This window comes from Malurus melanocephalus, unplaced genomic scaffold (assembly GCF_030028575.1).
Source record: "Malurus melanocephalus ecotype Western Australia unplaced genomic scaffold, MMel_1.1 scaffold_52, whole genome shotgun sequence".
Taxonomy (NCBI): domain Eukaryota; kingdom Metazoa; phylum Chordata; class Aves; order Passeriformes; family Maluridae; genus Malurus; species Malurus melanocephalus.
Window position 1 is genome coordinate 1976624 of NW_026623284.1, and position 24356 is coordinate 2000979.

Below are 24356 nucleotides of genomic sequence, written 5' to 3' on the forward strand. Positions count from 1 at the left end.
AAAAAAAAAAATCTGTTTGGGTTACTTCCTCAAGGTACTGTTCTGGGTTTGCCCATTTCCCTAAATCATTTATTTAATCAGATGTTCCAAATCAATACAAAAATACCAAATTGTCCCGGAAACGTCACAGTCTTAGCTTGAAAATCAGCTCTCTTTGGTTGGTTTCCTGTACCTGGTTGATCCTGATATTGTATTGAATATGCCAGAATGGAGAAGGACTCTGAAGAATTGTAGGATCCCTGACTGTTCTAAAAGGATAATAGTGCAAGTAGAAGTACATAACAAAAGTAGGAATTTTCATTTGCCTTAGCACAAAACATCCCAAATCCAGCCATACCAGGGTAGGAGGCCAGCACAAAGCCTCTACACCACTAAGGCACAGCTTTAAAGTTTCATCCCAATTCCTTTGATCTCTCCCTCACTAATATAGAATCCCTGTCCCTCTGCAGGCTGCTGCTGTCCCTTCACTTCTCCCTTTTCCCTCCTCCTGATATCAGGCTCTTGAGCTGCTCTGGCCATCCTGGATGGTGTGAAGATGATTTTTTTCATCTGCAAGTTAGGGTTTCAAAGGTGCTGCTCATCAGGGATAGGCACTGTGGGACAATCCCCATCCTCCTMTGCCCCTGGACAGTTTGTGGAGCTCTGGACTGTTGAATTCAGTCAGTGTGTCCCTCCCAGCTCAGCTCTTCCATGYAGGGCAGAACATCCCTGTGAATGGAATTCGGCAGCTCCACTCTGAGTGATGGAAAGGGCCAAGCAAGCTGCATGCAAGAACTCCAAGATTTTATTAATTATTTTCTTTTTAAGCATAGTTTTCTAAAAAAGGACACTGAAAAGTGCTCCATCTTTAAATAACTTCGAGAAATAAAAATGTTTGGTAAATCTAGCTCAGCGAAATCTGAGTTGAGATGGGTTTTTTTGCAGCACTTTTGAAAGTTGGAAATCTGCTTCAGTAGTTGAAATTCTCCAGCAATTACAGCAATTATTTATCTCCCAACCACTTTGCAAGGTGTAGGCAGAGAGTGAACTGGGCTTACTGGACTTCTCTCCTCACCTGGGTTTTCCATCCCTTTTCCTGCAGCTGCAGCATGTTTTGTCCTGCTGTGCCTTGTCTGAGACTCAGCTTRTGCTTCCACTTGGCAAAGCCTGGGTTCTCCCCTTTTAGCACCCATGTGGTAATGAACACGAGGTGCAAACCAAGATAAGAGCAGACTTTTGGATGTTTTCTCATGTGCTGTGTTGAGATAAAGTGTGGGGTGGCAGAAGGATTTACAGCCTCGGCTGACCTGCTGACACACATTAAAACCACTTATCTTCATGYAGACTTTYTTCTTTTCACTTATCCTGAATTAGTCAGTTTGTACTAAAAGAGTATTTTTTTCTCTTTCCTTCTTTCTTTTTTTTTTTTTTTTCTTTTCCTCTTCAAAACCAGGTTCCCTGTTTTCCGGAGAGGGTAATCTGGCTCCTATTGGTTATCTGGGAGGTTTATGCCATCAGAAAGTCTCAGAAGAATGTGCACTAATACATCTTCAAAAATCCACATGAGCATTTGCTTTGAGGAGCAGGAAAAAAACTAGTCAAAAACTGAGCTCTGAAGTTATAATATCCTGCTGTTCCCATGGACTTCTGACAACTCACAGAGAGCACTTATAAGTTCTCTCTTAAGATGCTGCTCCAAGTGACAAGACATATTATCTTTAATTTGCCTTGGCTGTACTTTTGTCATTCTGCTTCTGTGTGCTTTTCTGAGCAGAAACTAGACAAAATCTACATGCTTTTAGGGTAATGTCCCAAGAATACAAATTGGATTTCAGTGCTGTTTGGGAACGGCTCATTACAGCAGATTGTGTAATTACTGGTACAGCAAACAGAAATCACCTTGTTAATCAACAGGGAATACAGATGGAAAAAAACAATTAAAGTAATCATAAGCCATCAATATTTACTTCACACAGCAAGTTTTTAATTGTCACTTAAAGACAATCCGACACAAGGGCATAATTTAATTCAATTCGATTTTAACTAGGAACAGAAAGATTGGTTTAAAATGTGCATCTCMGATTCAAGGATTATTAGCTGCTTCTTTACTTGTCTGACAGTGAAGTATTTGAAGCAGAAATCTTASAGCAAGTGCTTTCCAGGAACTATCTTGAAAAATGTAATACCTTTGTTTTTGTATAAGTGTTCAGGGAAAGTGATGGTGCATGGTGCATTTAATGCCTGAACATCCATGAGTAGTTCTCAAACAAGAAAACAGGAAATTTGGCAGCAAACAGGAAATTTRGAAAGCTGCTCAGTGGGGAATACAGATCCCTATTTACAAACCTAGCAGCTCCAAGCAAACACCAGAAATATGTTGTGTTAGAACCACTCACAAAAGTTATTGGGGAGAGTGAAAAATACRTATTATTGCATTTCCATAAAATCATCTACAAAATCTGCCAAGTGGATTTGTTGAATAACTGGTTTGAGATGCCTGGCCTTCCAATCCATTGCTGAGCCTTGCTTGAGCTATTTTGCAGACAGATCTACMACCCAAAGCTGTTGTGAGCCCCTGCCTCCATGGCAGTGGAGATGGAAAAGGGATGGGAAGAACAGTGTACACCCCAGGTGACTCAGCTGGAGAGAAACTGGTGGGACATCAGGGCAAAAATTGAGAATTAAAGTTGTTCTCCCCTCTCTGCTGTGGGACACAGAGCAAGGATCACCCATTGCTGGAGATGGCTGGAGAGGAAGGAAGCTGCCAGCWTCCCTGACAAAGCAATTACTTAGGAAAATAACTCTTCAAGTATCAAATCTTGAAAGACAGGATAATCTTAGAAAGAATTGGTGGAGAAAACCTCATCTCCCCTCATCTCTGAAATCAGTACATGACAATCAGGCTGGGTTTTTGTAAGCCTGGATTGGGACTAACTTTTGGTCAATTAAATTGCACACAAAAGCTGCAATGGAGATGATGGATTTGTGATAATGGACTTTTGCAGAGCRATGACATTAGTGCCGGTTTAAGAGGATTTCTCTGTGAATGCCACYGGCAATGAAACTTGGCTGTGACTTTTTTTACCGAGCATTCTTTCTAATGAGCTGGGACTCCACACCCCTTTCCCAYGAGCTGTCTCGTGACAGCTTCTCAGGGTTCCAGCCTCTCACCTCTGCCTCCAGTGCATGAGCAGCGAGTGGAGAAGCTGTTGACTGCAACACCTCCAGACTCTGAACCACGCTAAGCCACAGACCGAGGCCTTTCCCAAAGTGGCCATGCAATGGAATAATCCATCTGCTGTCAGCAGAGACCGGGACATAGCTCACAATTAATTGGCTGAAGCTCAGACTAGATAAGCTCAAGATAATATTTCTAGGTCAGAGGAAACAATTGAAAGGAACATTAGACGTGACACCAGCGTGCACAGCTGGTGGAGCCTCTCTGCCCCTGGTTTCAAAGCCCAGCTCTGCTGTCTGTCACAGGACATGCCTGGGGGAAAGCAGTTCCCACAAATGTTCCCTTTGGATGCCACTCGCCTCCATCCCTGGCCAGCTTCAGGCTCCTTTAATCTGCTTTGTCCAAAGAGGTTTTGATTGCATGGATGCTTGGAAAATATCTGCTCTTTGTGGAAATGTTTGCCCGTGCATCCTAGCAAAGAGGATTGTGCATAAATGCCATTCCTGATGGTGATATTGATGTCTGTCTACACTTACATCTGTCTGCACAGATACACCACATATCTCTGCTTTTCCCTCATGTGAACAGAGCTGTGGACTGAGTGCCCACCACTGCAGTTCATGAGCACAGAGAGGTGACAACTGCAGTGTGGAAGGGAGTTACTTTAAGCTGTGCACTTCTTTTTTGTAGGGTAACTTGTGTAGATTTTGTACGTTGATGTTGTTTGTTGTATGCTCAACTTTCAGCAGACATCCAAAGCATCTTTCCCAGGTAACCTGAGCTGAAATGAGTCTGTATTTTGTGGTTTGRTCAACACTTTATCTTTCCTCCCAAAGAAATCTGTGGCAGAGTTGTTGATAGAACGTTATTGCATTGCAATGTATCTAAAAGCACTCTCTTTTYCCTACACTAGCACACTTCTTTGAGATGCTGAGAAGCCCATTACCAGAGATCATCCTTTAGGGATTCTACATCCAGAAAAAATAGCTCTCAGTTTATGGATTACTGTGTGTTTTGATGTGCAGGCATTGAAAGACAGAATTTCCTTTAATAAACCACAACTGTCAGATGGAGCCTCTGCWGTTCCACTGGCCCTAATCAGTGTCAAAGGTCTTTCAGAAGGCAGGATATATATATATATAAATATAAAAAAAAATCAGCAGCAGTATGCTTGTACCCCCTCTGGGTTCAAATCCCATTTAGAAACAGTGAATACTTGCAAATTTTGAGCTGGTTTTATGAATTATTCAAAACAGAAAATAGATTCAGAGTTGCAGTTGTACAATGAGAAAACACAGATGAGAGATGGTTTCACATGTCCAATCAAAAATCAACCATCACAGCTTGAATTTTGAATACTGATACCAAACCACTAATGAATAATTTGCAGATCAGGAATTTTTAAGTGAATAATTTTAAACAAATAAATTTGAGAAAATCAGACAAGTGGTTCATCTGCTTCTTTTGGAGCAGCTAATTCACCCATTCACTCCCTTCTGCAGCTCAGTTGCAGTGATTTGGTTCTCAAAGGACCAGAAAGAAAATGTAAATTGAAATAAAAAGTGTGCTGGAAAAATTATAGGATATTACTGTGCCAATTCAGAGTGGCAGGGTGGGTTAGCAATAGGGTAGGAGAAAAGCATCTGTTAAACCTGCTAAAAATATAGTACCAGGTTCTCATAATCTGCACTGGGAAAATATTTTTAATAAAAGAATAGTGCAGTGGGAAGAGATTTATTCATTGAAAACACTAAAGAGCAAGTGATGGCCTAGAGTGAATCAATAACCAAAACAACTCAAAGCAACTTTTTGGTTGGACTGGGATCCTGCAAAAAGAATATCTAAATGTGGGTGGAACATTTTAAATATGGGTTAAGAAAATGAAACATTCTGGGTCAGTAAAAATATTCCAGGTCAGTAAGAAGACTCTGGGATTTATTTTATGGAGAAAAGGGGAGTCCCAGGGGCCTATGTCCCCCTGTTTTGTGCCATACATGCTCAGATATGTGGCAGGGAAAGGTGAAGCCCCTTTCCCAGGCCATCTGTGGCTGCTGCTCCAATYTGTCATCATGAACTCCACCAAAACACGCAGCTGATTTTTGCTGTTACATATGGACTTTGCATTCTTGTGTGGYTCCTGTTCCAAGGGGGGTTTTCACACTCTTTAGCTTAGTTTTTGGTATACTCTCTTTGGCATTAATTATATGTTATTCTACAAGTGTGGTGCTAATTTCAAACAGTTAATGATGCAACAGAGTTCTGAACTGCCTCAGTGAWTTCATCATGAATTCATGTTGTTCTTTTTGTCAGGAAGATTTCTACTTATGGTTATGACAATATTCAGCCCTCATCCAGCCCTTCTAGTCTTGAGAAACTCATTAGTAATTTCAATAACTTATTCCTGGAAGTCCATACAGTACTTTGGGTGAGTCTTATTAGTCCCATTTTACAGATGGAGAAACCAGAAAAGAAAATCTATGTCCCCTAAATCACAATAAGAACAGTTTTCAGGAGTGGGCCATAACTTAGGCACTGGCGGATTYCAATTTTGTGGTTAAATAATTAAACCAGGCCTTCCTCTTTTGCTGCAGCTAATCTGAGAAAAATGAATGCCTTTGCTTTAAGGGGTTTTTAAGCATGTATGCAAGGAAGAATTTGCAACCTGCAATTTATGTAAAGAATTTCCTTTTTATAAATCAATTTATTAAAGCTCTGGAGAAGCTTCCAAAGGCTCTGATCCAGCAGTGCACTTAAACGTGTCCATAACTTCAAACAAGTAAATTGTCCCACTGAAGTGCTCTCCTGGGCTGGGGCCAAACAAAGTGCAGTTCTTCCCTCGAGTCAGGGTTCAGATGCAAAATGGGGAAAAATAATTCCTCTGAAGTTTAATAAATTACATAATCATGGCAAAGCTCTGCCAGCCTCCCACATTAATACCTCAAGCTAATAAGAAAAGGCCTCAGGGAGGTAATTGCCTCCTCACTGATATACTCAGATGAAATGTTGTATTTCACCTGGAGGACTGGTGTTGCTGACTTTCCCCAAATTTGGCAGATCCCACATAAATTCAAAGTGAAACTTTGGAGGAGACAAATCTTACACTAGCAACGCTCCTGGGACATGAGCTTCCTTTTGTCCAGACTTTWAAGGATTGCCCTTAAATCAGGAGAACTAAGCGTGGCGATATTTCAAGGATTTGGGATATTTTGCAATGTTTTGTAGTAGTGAAGCTGCTTTGGCAGGAGGACTTTTCACACCTTCCCCTGGACTGGTAAATATTTGGGAGGCAGTACTGAACATACTGTTACACACTGCTGGCAGCCCCACCAGGGTGCTCCGCCAAGGACAGCTCCTCTAATCTGCTCAAAACTCCTGTGCCCAGGTCATGGGCAGAGCAGCCCGAGGCACACGGAGCTTGTGKGAGCTGGGAGTGTGGAATGAGATGCCAAATGCTGAAAGAAAGAGAATTCCTGGGGATAGGAAGGGGATGTGGCCMAGATCAGGAGGGTGACACATCTACGTCACGACTAAAGGCATTCCTCCTGCTCTGGCATGTCACATCCTGGGGATGCACAGTCAGATACCCAAAGCTCCTCTGAGCCCTGCCTAGGGATGCTGCTCAGAGTCAGAGTGACAGCTRTCATTTCACAGATGCAAAGCTGCCAAACTTGACAGCCCCGTTCTCACCCGCTGCAAAATCCAACACGAGAAGAGCTGTAGCTCMACAGTGATACTCACATCTACAATAAGGAAGTCCAGCCAGCACCAGGCGTTGGTGAAATACTTCTTGAAGCCATAAGCCACCCATTTCAGGAGCATTTCCAAGACAAAGATGTAAGTGAATATTTTGTCAGCATATTCCAGCATGGTTTTGATGTTTTTTCGATCTTCAAGGTAAATATCTTCGAAGGCCTGGAAGCACAAAGGATTGATTAATAGTTTCTCCTGAGCCTTGCTGGATAGCATGGGTGTTGCACTGCAAATCTGTATCTGGTATCATGTACAGTCTGTGATTTCTGATATATTTTAACATTACAATCAAAAAGGGTGTTCAGGCACAAATGGGATTGACCCTGAYCTAAGAGAGAGATCTGTTCAGCTTTCCCCTATAATGGACAAAGGTTTGGCTCTCTCTCTCCAGCCTCTACTGATTATACATCCTTTGAGTGCAGGAACAGCTTATGCACCCTGAATTTGGAGTGTGCATCCATGAGCAGATTGCCACCCCAAAATACCCAAGTTTATCCTGCCTCATCTCCTGTTGACGGTGCCACTGCTACCCAGGCATCTCAGATGTCCCAGGGCACAGGATGTCTATATTTAGGAGGCACAATATGACCCTCTCATTTAGCCAAATAGATCTGATTGCTAATGATGACAAATTGGGTTATTAAACTGGCCTGTGTTATGGAGCACTGGAGCTCCCTGGCTTCTGTTCAGCCATCACATTTCGGGTGGCTACAGCTCTCTGCCTCAAGAAATGCTCATTATTATTCACTTAGAAGAACAATAATGTTTTAAAGGTCAAGGTATCTATCTCCCCATCTCATCTGTCTCTCCAACTAATCTTATGCAGAGCATTATGAAAAGAGTTTCAGTATCTGTATCAAATGTRAGCAACTGAATAAACCCTTTAAAATATTTAAGATATAAACCAATATGCCTCCTAAAAGAAAGAAAATAAAATTGTCTCATGGTTTAGCCTTCACTTTATAATGTATAAAAAAAATAAAAGGCAGGATCCTAGTGTCAGGTTTGCCTATTTACAGCCCATTTTGGGGCCTTTCAGTCAAATTATGGTCTGCATCCCCAGCTACATTTGCCACTGCTGTTACACAAGCTGCTCCCAAGTCCCTGTAACGTGGATAACTCAAGCTGTGACATATTACTCTCATCCCATCGTGTGACCCAGAGCACTTGGCAGCGAGAAACATAATTTGAGAGGGTCTGTGCTAATCGTCTGAATTATCTGCATTTACATATTTCCAGATCTGTAGCTACTTTCTGAGGAGCTTCAAAAAGTTAGCAAACACCCAGTGCCTGGAGATACAAGAAGAGTGGTACTTGTCACTCAGGCAGTCACACTGCTCTTTTGCCTGCCAGGGAACAGTAATTAAACTGACAAGAAAGCTTTGGCAGCCTGTGCCAAAGCTTGTCCATTTGTCCCCACACTTTGGGGTGACGTTTTTGCCACGACTCTGTCTCCTATCTTGCCTTCAAAAATGATATTTCAAGGGTGTGAAAGAGCTGTTGGAGAAAGCCTGAAAACAATGCACAGATTGGAGTTTATCACTTCTCATAGGGGCTCACTCACTTTGTCAGATGACTTGCTGTACTTTGCAATTACTGCAAAAATAACAACAAACCATTTAAAGTGATTTCCTCCTCTCCCTCCTTTGCTCTCCCTACTTTCTACTAACTTGTCCAAAAGTACATTGTGTTTYGTCTACTAAAAGCACACTGTGAGTCAGGAAACAGCTTATTAAGGATGAAAAATATGCTACCTGGACACTTCWGTGCTGCTGGACAAGCTGTGGATATTACCCAAATGACAAAATTCTGGTGCTTTGCATTTTTTTATTGTGACAACAGATGAAACCTTTGCCATGTAAAAAAATCAAGAAGTGTTATTTCTTCTGCTTCGCTTTGTATGCTAAAAAAGAGTTAGACAGGACACCTGCAGCGTTATCCAAAATTACTATTAAAAAACAGGCTTCCAGTTTTGGTGCTTACAGCTTAAAATAAAAAAGCTTTTTTCTAAAGATATATTTTGATGGTTTAGCCACTTACATAAATATATATATATATATATATATATATCGTCTTAAAGGTGTATATAGCTCTTCTCCCTTAAGAACTTAGTGTGTCCCAGGGATGCAGACAGATGAGCTCAGTTTTTGAAAGACAACAACACAGAATAACAGGAATAAAAGGCTGTGTGTTGCCTCCAACATCTCCAGTCCAAATACTGAAGCGTGGTGCTGATACGTGGGAAAATGCAGGATAATTTGCCCTTCTACAGAACTGCACTGGCTAAATTGAAAATCGCAAAAACTAACTGAATGCATGCAATTTAAATTAAATGAGCTTTATATTGCAGTCTTCAGTTATCTAAGGCACTTTTAATTACATATGTAAGGAAGTGTATTCATCTAAAGCATATTATAGCAAGTGACATTCCCCCTCTAAAATGTGTTCAAAAATTAACATTCTGATTCTCAAGCTGATGCAAAACCTGTCAGAGTCCATTCATTTCAGCAAAGCTGTGACAATGTTCGGAAGCCTACTATTTACCCAAGATTTTCAGACTCTTATTTTTCATAATAAAATAAAATCGCCTGGGTGATGTTTCAGCCAGGTGGGCCAGGAGAACAGTCCATTACTTCCCTTTTTGCATCAACATTTGTGTATTTCCACCCTCCTGTCTCCCTTCAGAGACTCTCTTTGAGCTACAGGAACCCTGTGTTTTCCTGCCTTTTTTAGGCCACTGATAATTTGTGTTGCCCTTCTCTGGAGTTTCTTCAATTAGCCCATGTCTTTCCCAAAGTGCAGTGCCCAGAGCTGAAGCCAGTGCTCCAGCTGAGGCCTCCTTGATGCCAACTGGAGTGGAAGAACAGGATAATTTCCACAGCCCAGTGGGGTGTTGGGTTTTTGTGAAGGGCTGTGATGGAGTTTGTTCTGTTTTTTGCTCCCTTTCCAGCTCTTTGTAGTAAATCTGCTCCYTTTCAGCCATCTTTTATCACACCTTCCTGCCTGTGACTGTTCCTGGTGAGGTGGAGCAGGCACCTTTCTAAGGTGATGTTTGACTGACTTCTTAAACCAGATTAATCCATTTTGGCTGAAGTAAACCCTGACCTCTGGAAATGTATGGGTAACCTGTCCAAACCTGGCACTGTCTGCAAATTTAATAAGTGTACATCGTACCCCAGTACAAAGGGGAAGCCCAGTGACCACCAGACCAAAGCCTGAGGAAATTTCAATACACATCCTTGCTCTATGTCCCTACCAGGATAAAAACCTGGAGAAATCCCACCGATTCCAGGGATATTCCTGACACATGAAAGAGAAATATAAATACATCTCCGTGAAGAACCCAGGGCTTATAATGGAGAGGATAATTCCAGGCAGCATTCCAGGCTGCAGTGAGATCTCAGGAGGAGAGGATCCCCTATCAGAGTCCTGGGCAATGACCAACCAGGGTCCATACACAAATGTTTATTTGGACACAAACAGGACCTGTGCAGGGTTAACCTAAGGTGTATCCAAAACAGGAAAACAGGCACCCACTACCTCCATGGGTAGCCCTGATTCACTGCCCTCTGTGTGCTTTATAATTTTGATTTGCTTGTTATGGAATGTGCTGAAAAAAAACAACCAACAAAAAAGAAAAGGAAAAAACAAAGCAACCCCTGGAGCAAAATGTAAGTCTCCAGATGGGAACTCTCATGGAGGAGCAGCAATAGGATGATGAAGCACTAATACTGGGAAACTTCCTCACACACTCTTCCTTAAGGATTTGCGTTTCAAAACATGTGCATGTCAGAATTTTACATTACAGCAGAAGAAAGCTCCCCACTATATGGCAAAGGCAGGTGAAATCAGAAAAGCTGACATGTCRCAGCCCCAGACATGCTTTGCTTTGAGAAGTGACCAGGAAGGGCTCGTAAGATCTTAGAGACAGCTAAACTGGAGAACACTGAGACCCATATCCATTTTTAACCATTAAGAAATGCTGTCACATTTACCAGGGCTCCACTGCTCAGCAGGATCATGAAGATGATGAAGGTTTCAAACCAGTTGTGCTCRACGATTCTGTAGCATGTCTTTCGCAGCCTCCACCAAATTTTGCCTGGAAATTTGGTGATGTCCACTGAACAGCACGGGAAGAATCGCACACAGACTATGAAAAAGTAAAACAAAACCAAAGGAATTGTTAAAAAAAGCCCATTTAATTCTTAAAGCTGCAATAAGAAGCTGCTAAACAAAATTTCTTATAGCAATAAGCTGCTTCACAGTGTCTTTCTCCTCTTTTGCTGCTCACAAACCCCTTCTGCTCTGCCTTCCATTTCCCTCTCTCACTCCTCTATTAAAAAACATTCAAAATCACTCAAAATGTGTCCCAGGGAGTTCTCCCAATGTTTTCTGTGATACAGAATATATTGGCCGTGAGTCACCAGTGCCCTAGGTCATTCAAAAAGTGTTAGCTGAGCTCAGGCAGCACTTCTGATCAGGACTAATAACTCTAGCAGGTTATTAGTGATAGCTCCCACATCCTTTAGAATGGAGGAAGGTTATTTTCTTSGTAGTACAATACCACTGGAATTACTGATTAAAAGTGGCAATTTGATGAAAGAGAGATGATGAGAGGAGGTGCTAGAGTGCAGATGGGACCAGTGTGCTGAAGAGACTCAGGCAGCAAAAGCAGGAGCAGATTTTGATCTCTTGGACCCTCATTAGCTTAAACAAGGCATTAGAACAAACTTGGAATTATACTGAGGCAGTTAAATCAGCTTTGATGTCACAGAAATTTAGATATCTGCTTCATGGCAGGTCCCCCACTGATGYTTCATAGCACTCTCTGACCTCAGTGACAAATAATGTGTGATAGTTAAGTGCTGTGGTGGTAATGGGGCCCACACAAGGATTTCTGATAGGCAAGACCAGGGCCATTTTTAGTTTCCTTAGTAACACTCGTTAGTTATAGCAAAAGGATATTGTCATTGGTAACRGACAGATCCATCTCTCCCACTTCAGAAACACCATGTGCATTGCCTAGTGCTGGGAAAGAACTTAAAATGATGTGAGAGAACCCTGGGAGCCAGGAATTGTCCTGGCCAGYCAGTCTTCTGTCTAATAATCTGAGTCAAATGTCCCATTTGCTGATGAGAATGACTCTCAGAAAYGACTTTATTTTCCAAAAGCAAGCTTTTTACCCTATAATTATTCCWTGTGTTGTGTAGAAAGAGACTGACTATGGAAGCTTACCGTGAAAAAGTAAAACAGAACCAAAAGAATTGTTAAAAAAACCTATTTAGTTCTTAAAGCTGCAATAAGAGGCTGCTAAACAAGATTTCTCAAAGGAATAAGMTGCTGCACAGTGTCTTAACAAACGAGTTAACTATGGAAGGCCCATCATGAGGAAAAAAGCCACAGGCCAACAGCTTCTGTAGCTGGAAGGTGGCCAAGGTCACCAACATGTCTTGAAATGCACAGCCACTGCTCAGAAGTGACAAGGGGGGACATTTCGCCATGGTGATGCCATGCACTTGTGCAAGTAGAAATAATATTTAGACAAGGCAGCTTGGGAAGGGAAGAGGGCGAGCGCCAAGGTTCCAGAGAGAGCAGATGCTGCTCATTCAAGGTGGCATAGCTGAGGTGCCTGAGCTGCCTGGGATGTGGAAGGACACCAAGGCAGCTCCTGGGATGTTGGGATTCCCGTGCTGGCAGCGGGCTGTGCCAGGAGGAGCAGAGCTGCTAAGTCTGCCGTGGTGCTCCTGGCATTTTCTGTGAGTTTCTATTATCCCTGACCCCTGTTGTGGGGCAGCAGAACTGTGTTGGATGTTTTGTACAGGAACTACTCCCCGAACTTTTTCCCTCGCATTTCTGAGATTTTGGTTTGGGGTAGGGTTTTGGCTGGGTGAGGTGTTGTGTGGGACTAAAAGAACCATTTATGCGAAGGTAATGGCACTGTGATGCAAAAAAMCACACCTGTCCTCAAAATGCCTGCATCACACAGACCCACAGCAGCTCCCAGCTCACCACTGTTCTCCAAAACTCWGAGAGATTCTGGGTTCAGCTGCAGCACACTAAGTTATTCAAACAGTTTTTTAGAAAGACATAATGCTGGGAGAAGATAGAAATGTAAGAACCAGCTGTCTGTCTCTTTGTAGGTCAGGTACCACTTCAGCAAAGGCAAGAATTATCCTTCTGAGCACTTCAATCCCAAACACTGAAGAATCAAGGCAAGTGATATAAAAGGACATATTCATCACTACTTTCTTGCTAAAAGTGGTACAATGCTCACAGCTGGCTGTGGGTGTGGGTTTGGGTGTATTTTGGGAAGCAGGTAGACAGAACAGACTTCCTAGAACAGACTCACTGCTGAGAGGGGCTCACCAGGAGAATCCCACCAGCACAACACCAGAGATCAGCTGCATCTCTCAGCAGYTCTGGCAGAAAGCTCTTGCACTGCTTCTCACCCCACAGCCCATATGGCCATCACCACCTTTCAGGYGTCTGGCTCACCTTATAATTCATTTATAATTCAGATAGGCTGCCCACCTCATTCTCACCTCAGCTTTGAATCAGGAGGACYGAAAGCTTGGACTCAAATCCCTCACTTACCAAATGAACAGCTTAATGAGCAGGTTGTTCACTCTGTAAGTGTGGATTTCTCACAGAAATCTAAGCAGATTTCTGAACAGAAATCCCCCTTTGTAYTGGAAGTAGCCACTGCTTGCAGTAGAATTAACTGTCCTTGCATCTCTATCTTTCTYAAAACTAATTTCAGTTTGGAAAAAAACAAATTGTATTTTTTTTTTCTTACTTAAAGCATTTCTACAGAAACCTTTCACTCTTTTCTCATAAGTTTCTTCCTGGAGGGTTACATGGCTTTTTAGTCTCTCAGATGAATGTCTAGGCCCAGCCAGAAAGAGGCATGACATGCTCTGCATTGCTCCTACAGAGTATAAATGTTCTGTAAACACTGCTGGGAAAGGTTAGGATCTCCCAGGAAGTGGTTTTCCCCGCTGTAAAATAATTGGATGAATCATTCCCTGGAGGAGTTTCACTACACAGGGAGCCTACATGATTACCTGAGCACAGGCATAGCTAAAATTAGGGATCACCTTCATATTAGATACTAACRAGGAGCGCACTGTGGGCTCCAAAGTCACTCCATTTGTGGTAGGAAATACTTACAACATGGTTAAACCAGGTTATTACTGATTCAGTTGGCTTCCATCTGATAGTCTACAGGTACAGAGAGGTATTTTTAAAGACAGAAAGCCAGGTAGCACCACTAATTTTATTTTTTAGTCTCTTTGATTGCTTTCATGCAATTTCAATCTGAAAAAAAAGACTCCTACTTACTGACAGTAATACCTTGAAAAATCCAAAATAGCTTCTCAGATGAGTCAGCCTAAAATCACAGTGCTATTAAATCCCATGCGTTTGATTGGGCCCAATTCAGAAATGTTTAGACCAGATTCTGCTAACAATTGCTAATGTCAAGCAGCATTTCTGTGAATAATCATGCTGTCTGCAATTCAGATGAAATGCTGCTTTTAACTGCTCACCAATCAAAGTGAAAAAGGAAAGAAGAAAGGAAAACTGACCCCAAACAGGTTTTTTAATGAATTAGTGGAAATCTGTTTCTATTTTAAATGTTGTGTTTTTCCTCCCTGACTGTTCTTTCATGCCTGTGCTTTTCTGGACTCTCTCCAGTGCTGGCAGCCTACAGCTCTGGTCACTTTGACCTAAACCTACATGTTAAATTAGAAACTTCACCTAACAAACAGAAAAAGTTTACTTGACCTTGGTCTGTACTCTTATGGGTCATTGGCTTTTTTTCCCCCCATTTCTGTGAAATCAAAATATCAAAATCATTTTGATGAGCCCAAGGCATGACCTGGTGAGGGTCTGAGCAATCCCAACTCCAGCTGTTTCTATAATAAGGCAGGTGGTCAGCAAAGCCCAGTTTCTTGTTTCARAAGGTGCTTTTATCCACACGAAGGAGACAATTCATTAACACTTTTTAGCACAGCAAGTGTCAGGGCAGGAGTAAAATCTCTGGCATTTCTTGTGACAGAATTATTCATCTTGCCTGGTCTGACAGAYCAGTGCTATCCTGCTGAAATCAATCCTAGGAGGGAATGGGATGCGCAGAAGACTGACCACCTTGGGATTTTGTCAGGAATTTTGCCACTCTAATTTATGTTGGGCTGTAGTGTTTTTGAGAGCAAACTGGTTCATTTCCACCGTGATATTTTTCTTGGTACACTACTGCTCATCAGAAACACAGAACAGCAGAAAAATCCCCACAAAGGGTTGAATTATTTACCAGTGAATATGTGAAGCTGTTCTGAGCTGCATCTGTGGTCAACTTGTTCAAGAACAATGTGTGTTTTCAATTGGCATTTGGACATTTCATACCATTTCTCATAAAATGGAGACCTATTTACCAAGAAAATTTCCAAATGCATCAGTACATCATGATATTATTTACTTTTTGATTGTATTTCTTAACAAGGGAAATAGTAACAGGGGAAATAGTYCCTTCAGTCATTAGGGTGTCCCATAGTCACAAACTGAATATTAAAATATATCTTTTTTTAAAAAAAAAGTAATTTAATATAAAATGCACTCTGTATAAATCTTTTGGTGCCATATTTGCATTTTCTAGCCTGGTGCAGTCTAATCACGGAGCTCTTAGACCTGATTGCATCACCTTGGTGGAAAAACCTTTTTGTAAATGTGGGAGTTATTCTGCAAAACCTTCCTCCTCAGAGCATGGCAGCAAAGCCTACTGATTTTAGGCTTATGGGTGAAGAATTTACAAATCCACTGCTTGTTCACACCTATATATATATATATATTTAAATTTTCATAAAATTATTACTTGTGTTTTGGATGGATTAGACTGCTGTTTCTCTTCAATAAACCAGGAACAACAATTAATTTCTGCTATTCTGTTGTCCAGCAAATCTTGTACCTTGTGTTCAAACCACAGCGATTTTCTTGCTGCCTCTACACAAGAGTTCTCAATTATTGGGATGTTCGTTTTCAGAACAAAACAGTTTTTTTCTTAGTTTTGAACGCTGTTTACAGCATTGTTTGGTTTGACACAAAATGCAGCTTCCTTAGCATAAGCTCAAGCAGGCAGGCATTCATAACACGGGTTTTATATATATGCATGTATATACTTATATATGTATTTATATGAATAAAAATTAAAATAAAATTACTATGAATAGAAATATAAATATAGAAATAAATAGAAATATATAAATAAATAAAAATATTAGTGTATATGTATATGTGTGTGTATATATATATATATATATATATATATGTGCCAAGCTGGGTTTCTAATGACCACTCTGGATAGATGGGCATGCACAAGCAAGAAAGCAAACCTGACCGTGCCCCTTTGAGAGACCCCAAATCTCTCCCCAAGCTGGAGGGAACATGATATCTGCAAACTCTTTTTATTTAACCTTTTCCTCATCTTTTGACCCCKCTACTAACCCACTCAGGGAGATTAAAACTGGATGATCTTTACGGTCCCTTCCAACCCAAACCATTCCATGATTCCATGATGGCACAGCTGGGTTTTATAGTATGAGAGAGAGATTTTCCATCACTGTCTGCAGCATTTGGGTGCCTGAGATGCATCTGGAGATCTGAGATTTCATTTTTGTTCTACAGCTGGGGACTGCTGAGAGGGCATGTGACAAATCCKCAGCCTGCCAGGTGTTTTTACCCTTCCAAGGGCTTAACAAGGGGACAATTCTTGTTTATCTGCTGCTACTCTCCTCAAAACATCCTCTGGGTTATCTCTACAAATAACAGTGTGACATCTTGGAGCAAAGGCAATGGGCAGCCTGGTCTGCCACTGATGTCATCTGTGCTTTGAGCGAGGGGGTGGAGGAGTTGAAATCTAGAGATCCTGTCCAACCTGTACTAATTTAATTCTGAATATGTAATAGGGCTGTAAGAGTCTTATGATGCCTGAAAATTGTACACAGCATAATGCCAGCACGCTGTTCTTGGTGGGAAAACACAGAGGATCTCAGGTGTGACAGCCAGAGGGAAGCAATACTTTAAAACTTGGGTTTGTTCCATGTTTTTTTCCCTAGGATGCCAATGAGCACATTTTGATGGGCTTGGCTTGGTTTTAGTCAGCTTTCAAAATCATCTAGCAGCAGCCCCTGTAACTCTGTTTAGATTCATTCCATTTAATGTTCTATTTTTTTCTCTTCTCTTTTTTTTTTTCTAAACATCCGCTATCCGCAGTTGGGAAGGGCAGGACACAGACCCCACCGCTAATCAGAGCATGTGGCATTTTCCAGCTGATGTTTGGGCATTTTTGGAGCGATAATGGCTCCTCCATGGTCACATGGAAAGATGGGTCTGGGCGTCCTTGGTGTCACGGGTTGYGACCAACCGCGCGTTGAGCGAGGCGGCTCATTGCCGCGTGACCCTCRGACGATATTCCCTTGAAACCTTTGCCAGCGGGCTGTGTCCGGGGAATTACGCTTGAGGACTTGGTGSAATCTTTCTCCTATTAGGGTTTGGGAGAGAGGAGCCCTCTGTGGCCCAARGGCCCTCTTTGGATGACCTTCTGTGAGACACAGAAGACAATGTCCAAACAGGGAGGGATTTTTGCTGCAGAGGACGCATACCAGCGGAGGTAACAGGACTGGAGTGTTGCAAGGCATCTGGAGGAAAAAGTACCCAAATAGCTGGCATTGGATAAATGTTCCTTTCCCATCAACTGGCAACCAGGAATGGTCTCTCCATTTCTATCAGGTTTTTCCCGGCAATACRTGGTCGCTGCCAGTGCTGTGACCTTACCTTGGCTTCACATTTCCTGACCCAAGAATGTTCCCTGTTGACCCTAATCAAAGCTATTTTGAGATGATAACACATTAACAAGTCTCCCCAAGAAAAACGACCTATGGCTTATCTGGGTCACCCAACTCCCGGAAAACTGTGACCTCAGCAAACTTTCAGCAACTATTTCAAGAACATGAATTATCTTTGTTGCCTTTGTTATCTCAAAAAAAGGGGCCTGAATCTGGAACATATTTGTTCAGGACGTAACCTGTGCTGGATGTGTTTAGATATGTCATAGTTTGAATTTAGATAGCTGGTGAGCTACCAAGGTAAGAAATTAACTCTTCCCCTCTCATTCTTCCTCTTTAYGTAATCTTACTCTTTCACAAACATTAACTTTCATTCTCCCAAATATATCAAATATTGTTGTATCTTTTTATAAAAAGCCAGTAAATGCAGCACTAGATAAACCTGCCCAGTGTATGCCCTTCAATATTTCCATTTTAGTAGTTTACAGCCTTCTCATCTCAGCTAATTAGACTGCTGTTTGTTGGCTCACTTGGTTTTTAACTAGAATGAAATGACAGCTGCATGAGGTTTAATTGCAATGGTAAGCTTGGGTAAAAATATTGGAAAGCATTTAATAGAAGTTGATTATAGGAAGACACTTTGTTTCCCTGCATAAATTAAACCTAATGTTAATGCCGTTGCTGTAGGAATCATTTGGACTTTCACTTTATGGCAATTTGACTTGAAATTTTATGAGCGAATAATCACGTTGAGATTGTGAATTTTTGCCAAATCCRTGAGCAATGTGATTACATTTAGCCTACAGAGTAGAGTGAAAAATCTGAATGGATATGTGCTGCACAGGAAAGGAGAAGAGATGTGCTGGGGAGGGTGTGACCTGCACCTGCAGCTGCAGGCACCCTGGACACCATGCCCTGGGCTGAGCAGGGAGCAGGCTCCCCTTCTATTCCCATTGGGAGCTCAAACCTCAGCTGGCTGCATCCTGGGAGAAGAAAAAAAAAACACCCTGACTTGGACAAGGACTGCTGAAGAACTAGGAGAAATGAGGAACAACAACAAAATACAGGAACAGGGGTGCTCAGGAGGAAGGGTGCAGGAGCAGCAGGGTGGATGGAACCCAGGGCAAACTTGGGGTTCAGCCCACATTTCCCTGCTGTCAGAATGAAGAGCAGGTTTCAATGCTGGTTAAATACTTCCAGTGATCCATCTAGAAGAGCCCTGCTTGCTCCCCTGCCTCCCACTGAGAGCAGTGAAGAAGATCTGATGAACTGGGTTGATGCCACTGTGGTCCTGCACGGTGGAATTTCTGGCAGGTCTGGTTATTTTAAGGCAGAGAAAATTACAGAGTTGCTGCTGCTCTGGGAATGCTTTGTGTGGTGTCTGCCTCATTTATTTGAAAAACTGGACGGTGGTCAGGGCCAGCCAGAGTGTCAGGATTTGTAAACTGGCGTCTGAGCAGTGCTGATCTCACAGCACCGGCTTGTTTAAGCATCTATAACATAATCACTCCGCAGTGCGCTACCGAGATTGCTGCTCACCAGCCCCATTAAGAAATACATTGTGAAAGAATGAAAACACCAGATCTAATTTCTAAATGTAATTGCATGGGCCTGAATAGCTACACCATGCTTTCTTCTGTCAACTGCATTAATTTTTGGCTACTGCTTTTAAGCAGAGCTGCCAAAAAAATGTTTAGATCCTAGGGACATTTGTAAGCCCTGCAGGGCTCCCTTACCTCATTCAATCATCTTTCTCACAGATATAAAGATGCACATTTTTGCTGACTTCAGGGGCATTCAGATACCCAGCAAATCATCTCTGTCTGATCCCATCTGAGCTGCTCTGTTTTTGTTTATAATAATCCTTGAATTTTCAAGGGACCATACAAACATTCAGCTAACCCTATTTTTCCCAACTCAGATTTAAAGGGAAACAAGGAATTTGACTGAGATAATGTTTGGAATAGAACTCTCTCTGAGAAAAAATAACTTAGGGTGTTATTTATTTTATACATTTATTTTAACATAGATCTTCTGATATAGCTGGGTTTTAAACCTGTGTTGTGGAGCAGGCTGGTGTTAAAACATTAATAAAATGATGGTGAATTTCTGTATTAAAATAAATATGTAAATGTGGTCTGTTGTTATCCAAAATAAGTAGGTTAAATGTCCTCTGCATAGCAGTTCCTTGAACAGATGAGACTTACCAGATGTGCTAATCTTGACACCCTTTAAAATAAATAGAAGGGAGTCCCATGGACTCATGAACTCCTCGGACAGATTCTGCAAACTGCCTGGATACATTTAAGCAACAGAAACATCCTGATCTGGTCAGTTCTCYACCAAATTTGATCGTGCACAAATGTTGGAAGGCAAAAATCCTCACTGGCCAAATGACAGAAACAATTTTAAAAACAAACAAACAAATGAACAAACAACCYATTAYGGTWMYWAWTWWKRMYWAAAAAAGCCTAACAYTTTAGAAGCTGCAGAGCRTTTTAGAGCATGYTCTTGGCTTATCTYACYTTGGAAATCCAAAGACTAATWATAACAAGGGATTTTGAGCRTGTGTTTGGAGCATTRTAGTGCCTAAGAAATGAAGGGCATCCTTGAAATACGACTGCAAGCAGACAGAGCAACTGGTGAGAAGGTGGGGAGATGTTCAGYAAGAGAAGGGAAGGTTTCTTGCCTCAGCAATGCAGTGAAATGTGCAGGCTCTTACCTTCGGGGAAGCAATCTTCAGGCTCCATCAGCTCCTCAGCAAACTCGGGGATCTGCTCCAGCAGTTCTGCAGGATTTGTCAAATCCACTGTGCTGCCTTCAGAAAGACTGATTTCATCAAGCTTGGTGTCAACAAGAGCAAAGATGAGGAAAACAAATCGATCAGTCACCCTGAAGGAAGTAGCTGAGTTTTTATTTTGCTAACCAACATCCCAGCTGAAGCCCCCACGACAGAGACATTGCCMTGCACTGCCCACGGTGCCACTCCTTGGTGACAGCTCTGCCTACCCTGGGACCAAGGGCTGACCCATCAACAGCAACAAGTTAATACACAGAACTTACTTTTGAAAACAATGAGAAGCAAATCACAAAAAGAGAACGAACAGCCATTGAATATTAATCACAGAATCTTAGAATGATTTGGGTTGGAARGGGCCTTCAAGGTCACCCAGTTCCAACCCCCTGCCATGGGCAGGGACACCTTCCCCTAGACAAGTTTGCTCTGGTTAATGGTGAATGGAACCTTGGAATGATGGAATGATCTGTTTTCTATCCTGAAGGCTCATCCCTTTGGGTGGGGGGTACCAGAAGTGGGACCCATCTCCTGAAATGCTGAAGGATGAATTGGATGACCTGCCTTGGGTTCCTGTCTCTGGGGCCTCATTCCTGAGGGTCCTTACCCAAATCTGGGGGGTGAAATCTGCACCTGCTCACTCAGGACCATGCTCTGCTGCTGACACAGCTTCTCCTCTGAGAGGAGAAGAACTCTCTGTCACCAGGGTCCAGTCACAGGTATAAATATGGGAGAGAGCTCTTCCTCCTGTCTCMTTCCATGCCTGACTTGTGCTCACGACATGACATATCCCCTTGCCTTTCTGTCACACCCTGCTGATCTCAGGTGATGTAGCAGGAGGGACACATGGTTTTTGGGAGTGTCTCAGAGACTCTACTCCTTGCCTGAAATATTTGACACATCATCATCTTAGGCRCATTGTTTAAATTCAGCATTTCTCAGATCCTCTCTACAAAATGGGACAAGAATATTCCCACTCCCTGAAGCACTGGCTGTCTCATCTATTTAGAGCAGGAACTCTAAAACAAATCTGGGTAAAAAAAAWTCTGGAGAATATATTATTTTCAAGATCTGTTTTGAAGGCTGAACTCACTACTAAAAGATATATTATACATGATTAAATAAGTCACCCAAATATGAAACAGAAATTTCATTTCAGGTTAGACTTTCCTTTATCAGACTCAAGACACTTTCTTTAGAAGAATAAAGGAAATGTTTCCCCTCAATTTTGTTTTGCTAGGTAAAATAAAGCATTTCTATTTTGTATTAATCCAGGATTAAATTTTACTTTATTTACATGTAAATTTTATAAGCTAAATAACTTGGCCACTAAAGTGAAAGATCTGATATTTGCCCAGTCCTGCTCACAGTTTGTTTCTGATCTGTAAGTGGGCAATAGCTCCAAGCAGGAGAGGTGTGTTATTTGTGGGCTGGTTTACTCTATTCTCTGATACCCACTGAAAACTTTTTGTGCTTGCAATACTATTGCCTTCATTTGAAAAAAATGAGGGCAATAATACTTACCCACGCTTTTAAACAGCCTGTGAGGTGGTTATATGAGAGATGGCACRTACAGATAAAGTATTATTTTCATAAGCATGATGGTGATGGAGTTAGAGACTAGGCACAGCTTTATATATTTATTATTAATGTGAAAATGGGCCCTCTGTTTTCCAGTATACGCAGTCAATGCAAAATTTATGGCTGAATTCAGAGAAATGCTGAACCTGGGGTAAAATGGGCAAGACTGAACATTCCAGCAGCGCTTGCAAGCGGGGGTGGATGCTACTTGTTTGCAATTAGCTGMAGCATCCAGAAGGTCATAGTCTTGGCTAGGGTTTTTAATGCTCTGCACAAAAGATCTGCAAACAATTGAGAAGAGACCTTTTAAAAACAGAGTCAGAACAGAAAGAACGGAGCAGGTCCAAGGTATGGATAAAGCTTCTAAAAAAATCCGTATTAAGAATGCAGCTGCCATATAGAGCCCGTTTTCCACAGACTCACAACAGTGTGTGATGGTGGGAAAAAAAAGTCATACCAAGTTTTAGCACAGTCAGAACTTTATGAAAGTGCTCTTTAGGGAATACATTTAGTCATTATCTGTTCTGTTATGAAGATGTCAAAACAGAGATCAATGAAATAGTCCTAAATCATATGCAGCTGTAGAATGTGGAAAATAGGGGGTTCCAATGAGAAGAGAAGCTTTGTGGGGATATAATTCTTACCAATAGCCAGAAATCAAAGAAAACTGTGAGMGCAGTGTCAGCTCAATAACATTTTCAACTAGAGAGCTGGATTTAACAGAGACAGGTTAGGAAATTCAGAGAAGTAAAGCAGTAGAATCATCATGGACTGTTTATTTATCAGGAGGAGTTTCTAGGAAGTATTAGAATCCATCAGTGTCAAAGTGAGGTGGGGAACATGCAAGGCAAACAAACAGGTTTTCCTCTGAAAAGCCTTCAAAGAAGAAGACACCATAAACATGGATTCAGAAAATAGTAAATTGAGGTTTGAGGGTTTGAACTGGGACTGGAAAAAGGAACCAGACATGAGAGAACAGGGAAAGATTGGGGATGATTCCAGGAAAGAAGCAAAGGTTACTCTTTGCCAGAAAGGTTAAAAGGATTAAGAAGGTTTTCATGAACTCAGGAAAAGAGTTGGGGACACAAGAGCAATTGATAAGGGGAACGTAGCTGATCAAAATTCAGTTGTCTGAGAAAATAAACACTTMTTGGAGTAATCCAACAAGGGCATCAATAATAAGAAGGGGGAGAACCTGTTGGAATGAATATAAATGTTGAGAAATATCTAGAAAGCCTATATAGATATACAAACCAGCAGATCCAGGCCAGGCACGTTGCAGAGCATAAAAGGATCCAATACACCCAGTTAACACATCATTAGCAATCAATAGTGAATGCTCATGGAAAACTGGAAACGGCCCAGGAGAGCAGCAATAAGTAAACACAACACTGAGTTGAGAGAGGGGGAAAGGGGAATAATCATGGGAATCACAGATCACTAAACACTTGCTGTAGCTTGTGATTAAAGTAAATTAAATAAAGACATAGAGAAGAAAAAGAGAGTGTTTACTCGGGTGAAATRTCATAGAGACACAAAAGGCAGAGGTTCTCCCGTGTGCTAAAAAAATGTGCACAGATTGAAAAGAGGTCAGAAGAAGGCAAAAAGGACAAATACAGAATCTCCTCTTTCTTACATAGAATAGGTGASTGGAGGAAGTGTGCCAGGCAGAGGCAATGGGATCTATCAGAAACCCCTTTGGGAGATGTTCCCCTCATGCATAAATTCATGCTGCAGAAGGCAGTTTTTAATGTGGTTGTTGGTGGAGCAGCTGTTTTAAATACCCGGACAGGGCTTCCACACCCACTGCTTGTGCCTGTAATAGCAGCAAATTGATCTGAAAGTGTTTTTGAAAAAGCCATTAGCAGTGAGATGCTGAAATCTCATCGAAAGTTGATGTTTGCTCAAGGCTTAGCCCTCTTTCCTCCCTTCCTCTCTGCCTCACCTCCGAAAATCACAGCCTTAATCTATCAAATTGACATATGATGTATAAACCTTAAGAAAACAGTTGGATGTCTATTATAGAAAAGCCTACTTTTAAAATAAATTGTAATTGGCTCGGGTTCACCCATTGCTGTGCAGAGAAAAGCCATTCTAAGGACCCAAATATAGCACAAACTTTCTCTTCAGAGGAGGAAATCTGTAGGGATTAGGGTCAGCATTATCTTCACGAAAGATATAGAAGAGGTCCTGACCGATATAATCCTCATGTTAGCTGATAACATTAAATTGGAGA

General features: G+C 41.7%; 1 protein-coding gene across 1 annotated transcript in view; it reads right to left on the reverse strand.

The window, feature by feature from the left end:
* The window catches only part of LOC130573159 (sodium channel protein type 5 subunit alpha-like), a 213436-nt gene that overhangs the window by 31111 nt on the left and 157969 nt on the right, over positions 1 to 24356 (reverse strand). Inside the window, exons 19-21 of the mRNA XM_057365412.1 lie at positions 20468 to 20588; positions 10903 to 11057; positions 6896 to 7069 (exon numbers count right to left, since the gene is read on the reverse strand). Coding sequence (XP_057221395.1) covers positions 6896 to 7069; positions 10903 to 11057; positions 20468 to 20588 — 450 coding nt within the window. The remainder of the gene's footprint in view (positions 1 to 6895; positions 7070 to 10902; positions 11058 to 20467; positions 20589 to 24356) is intronic.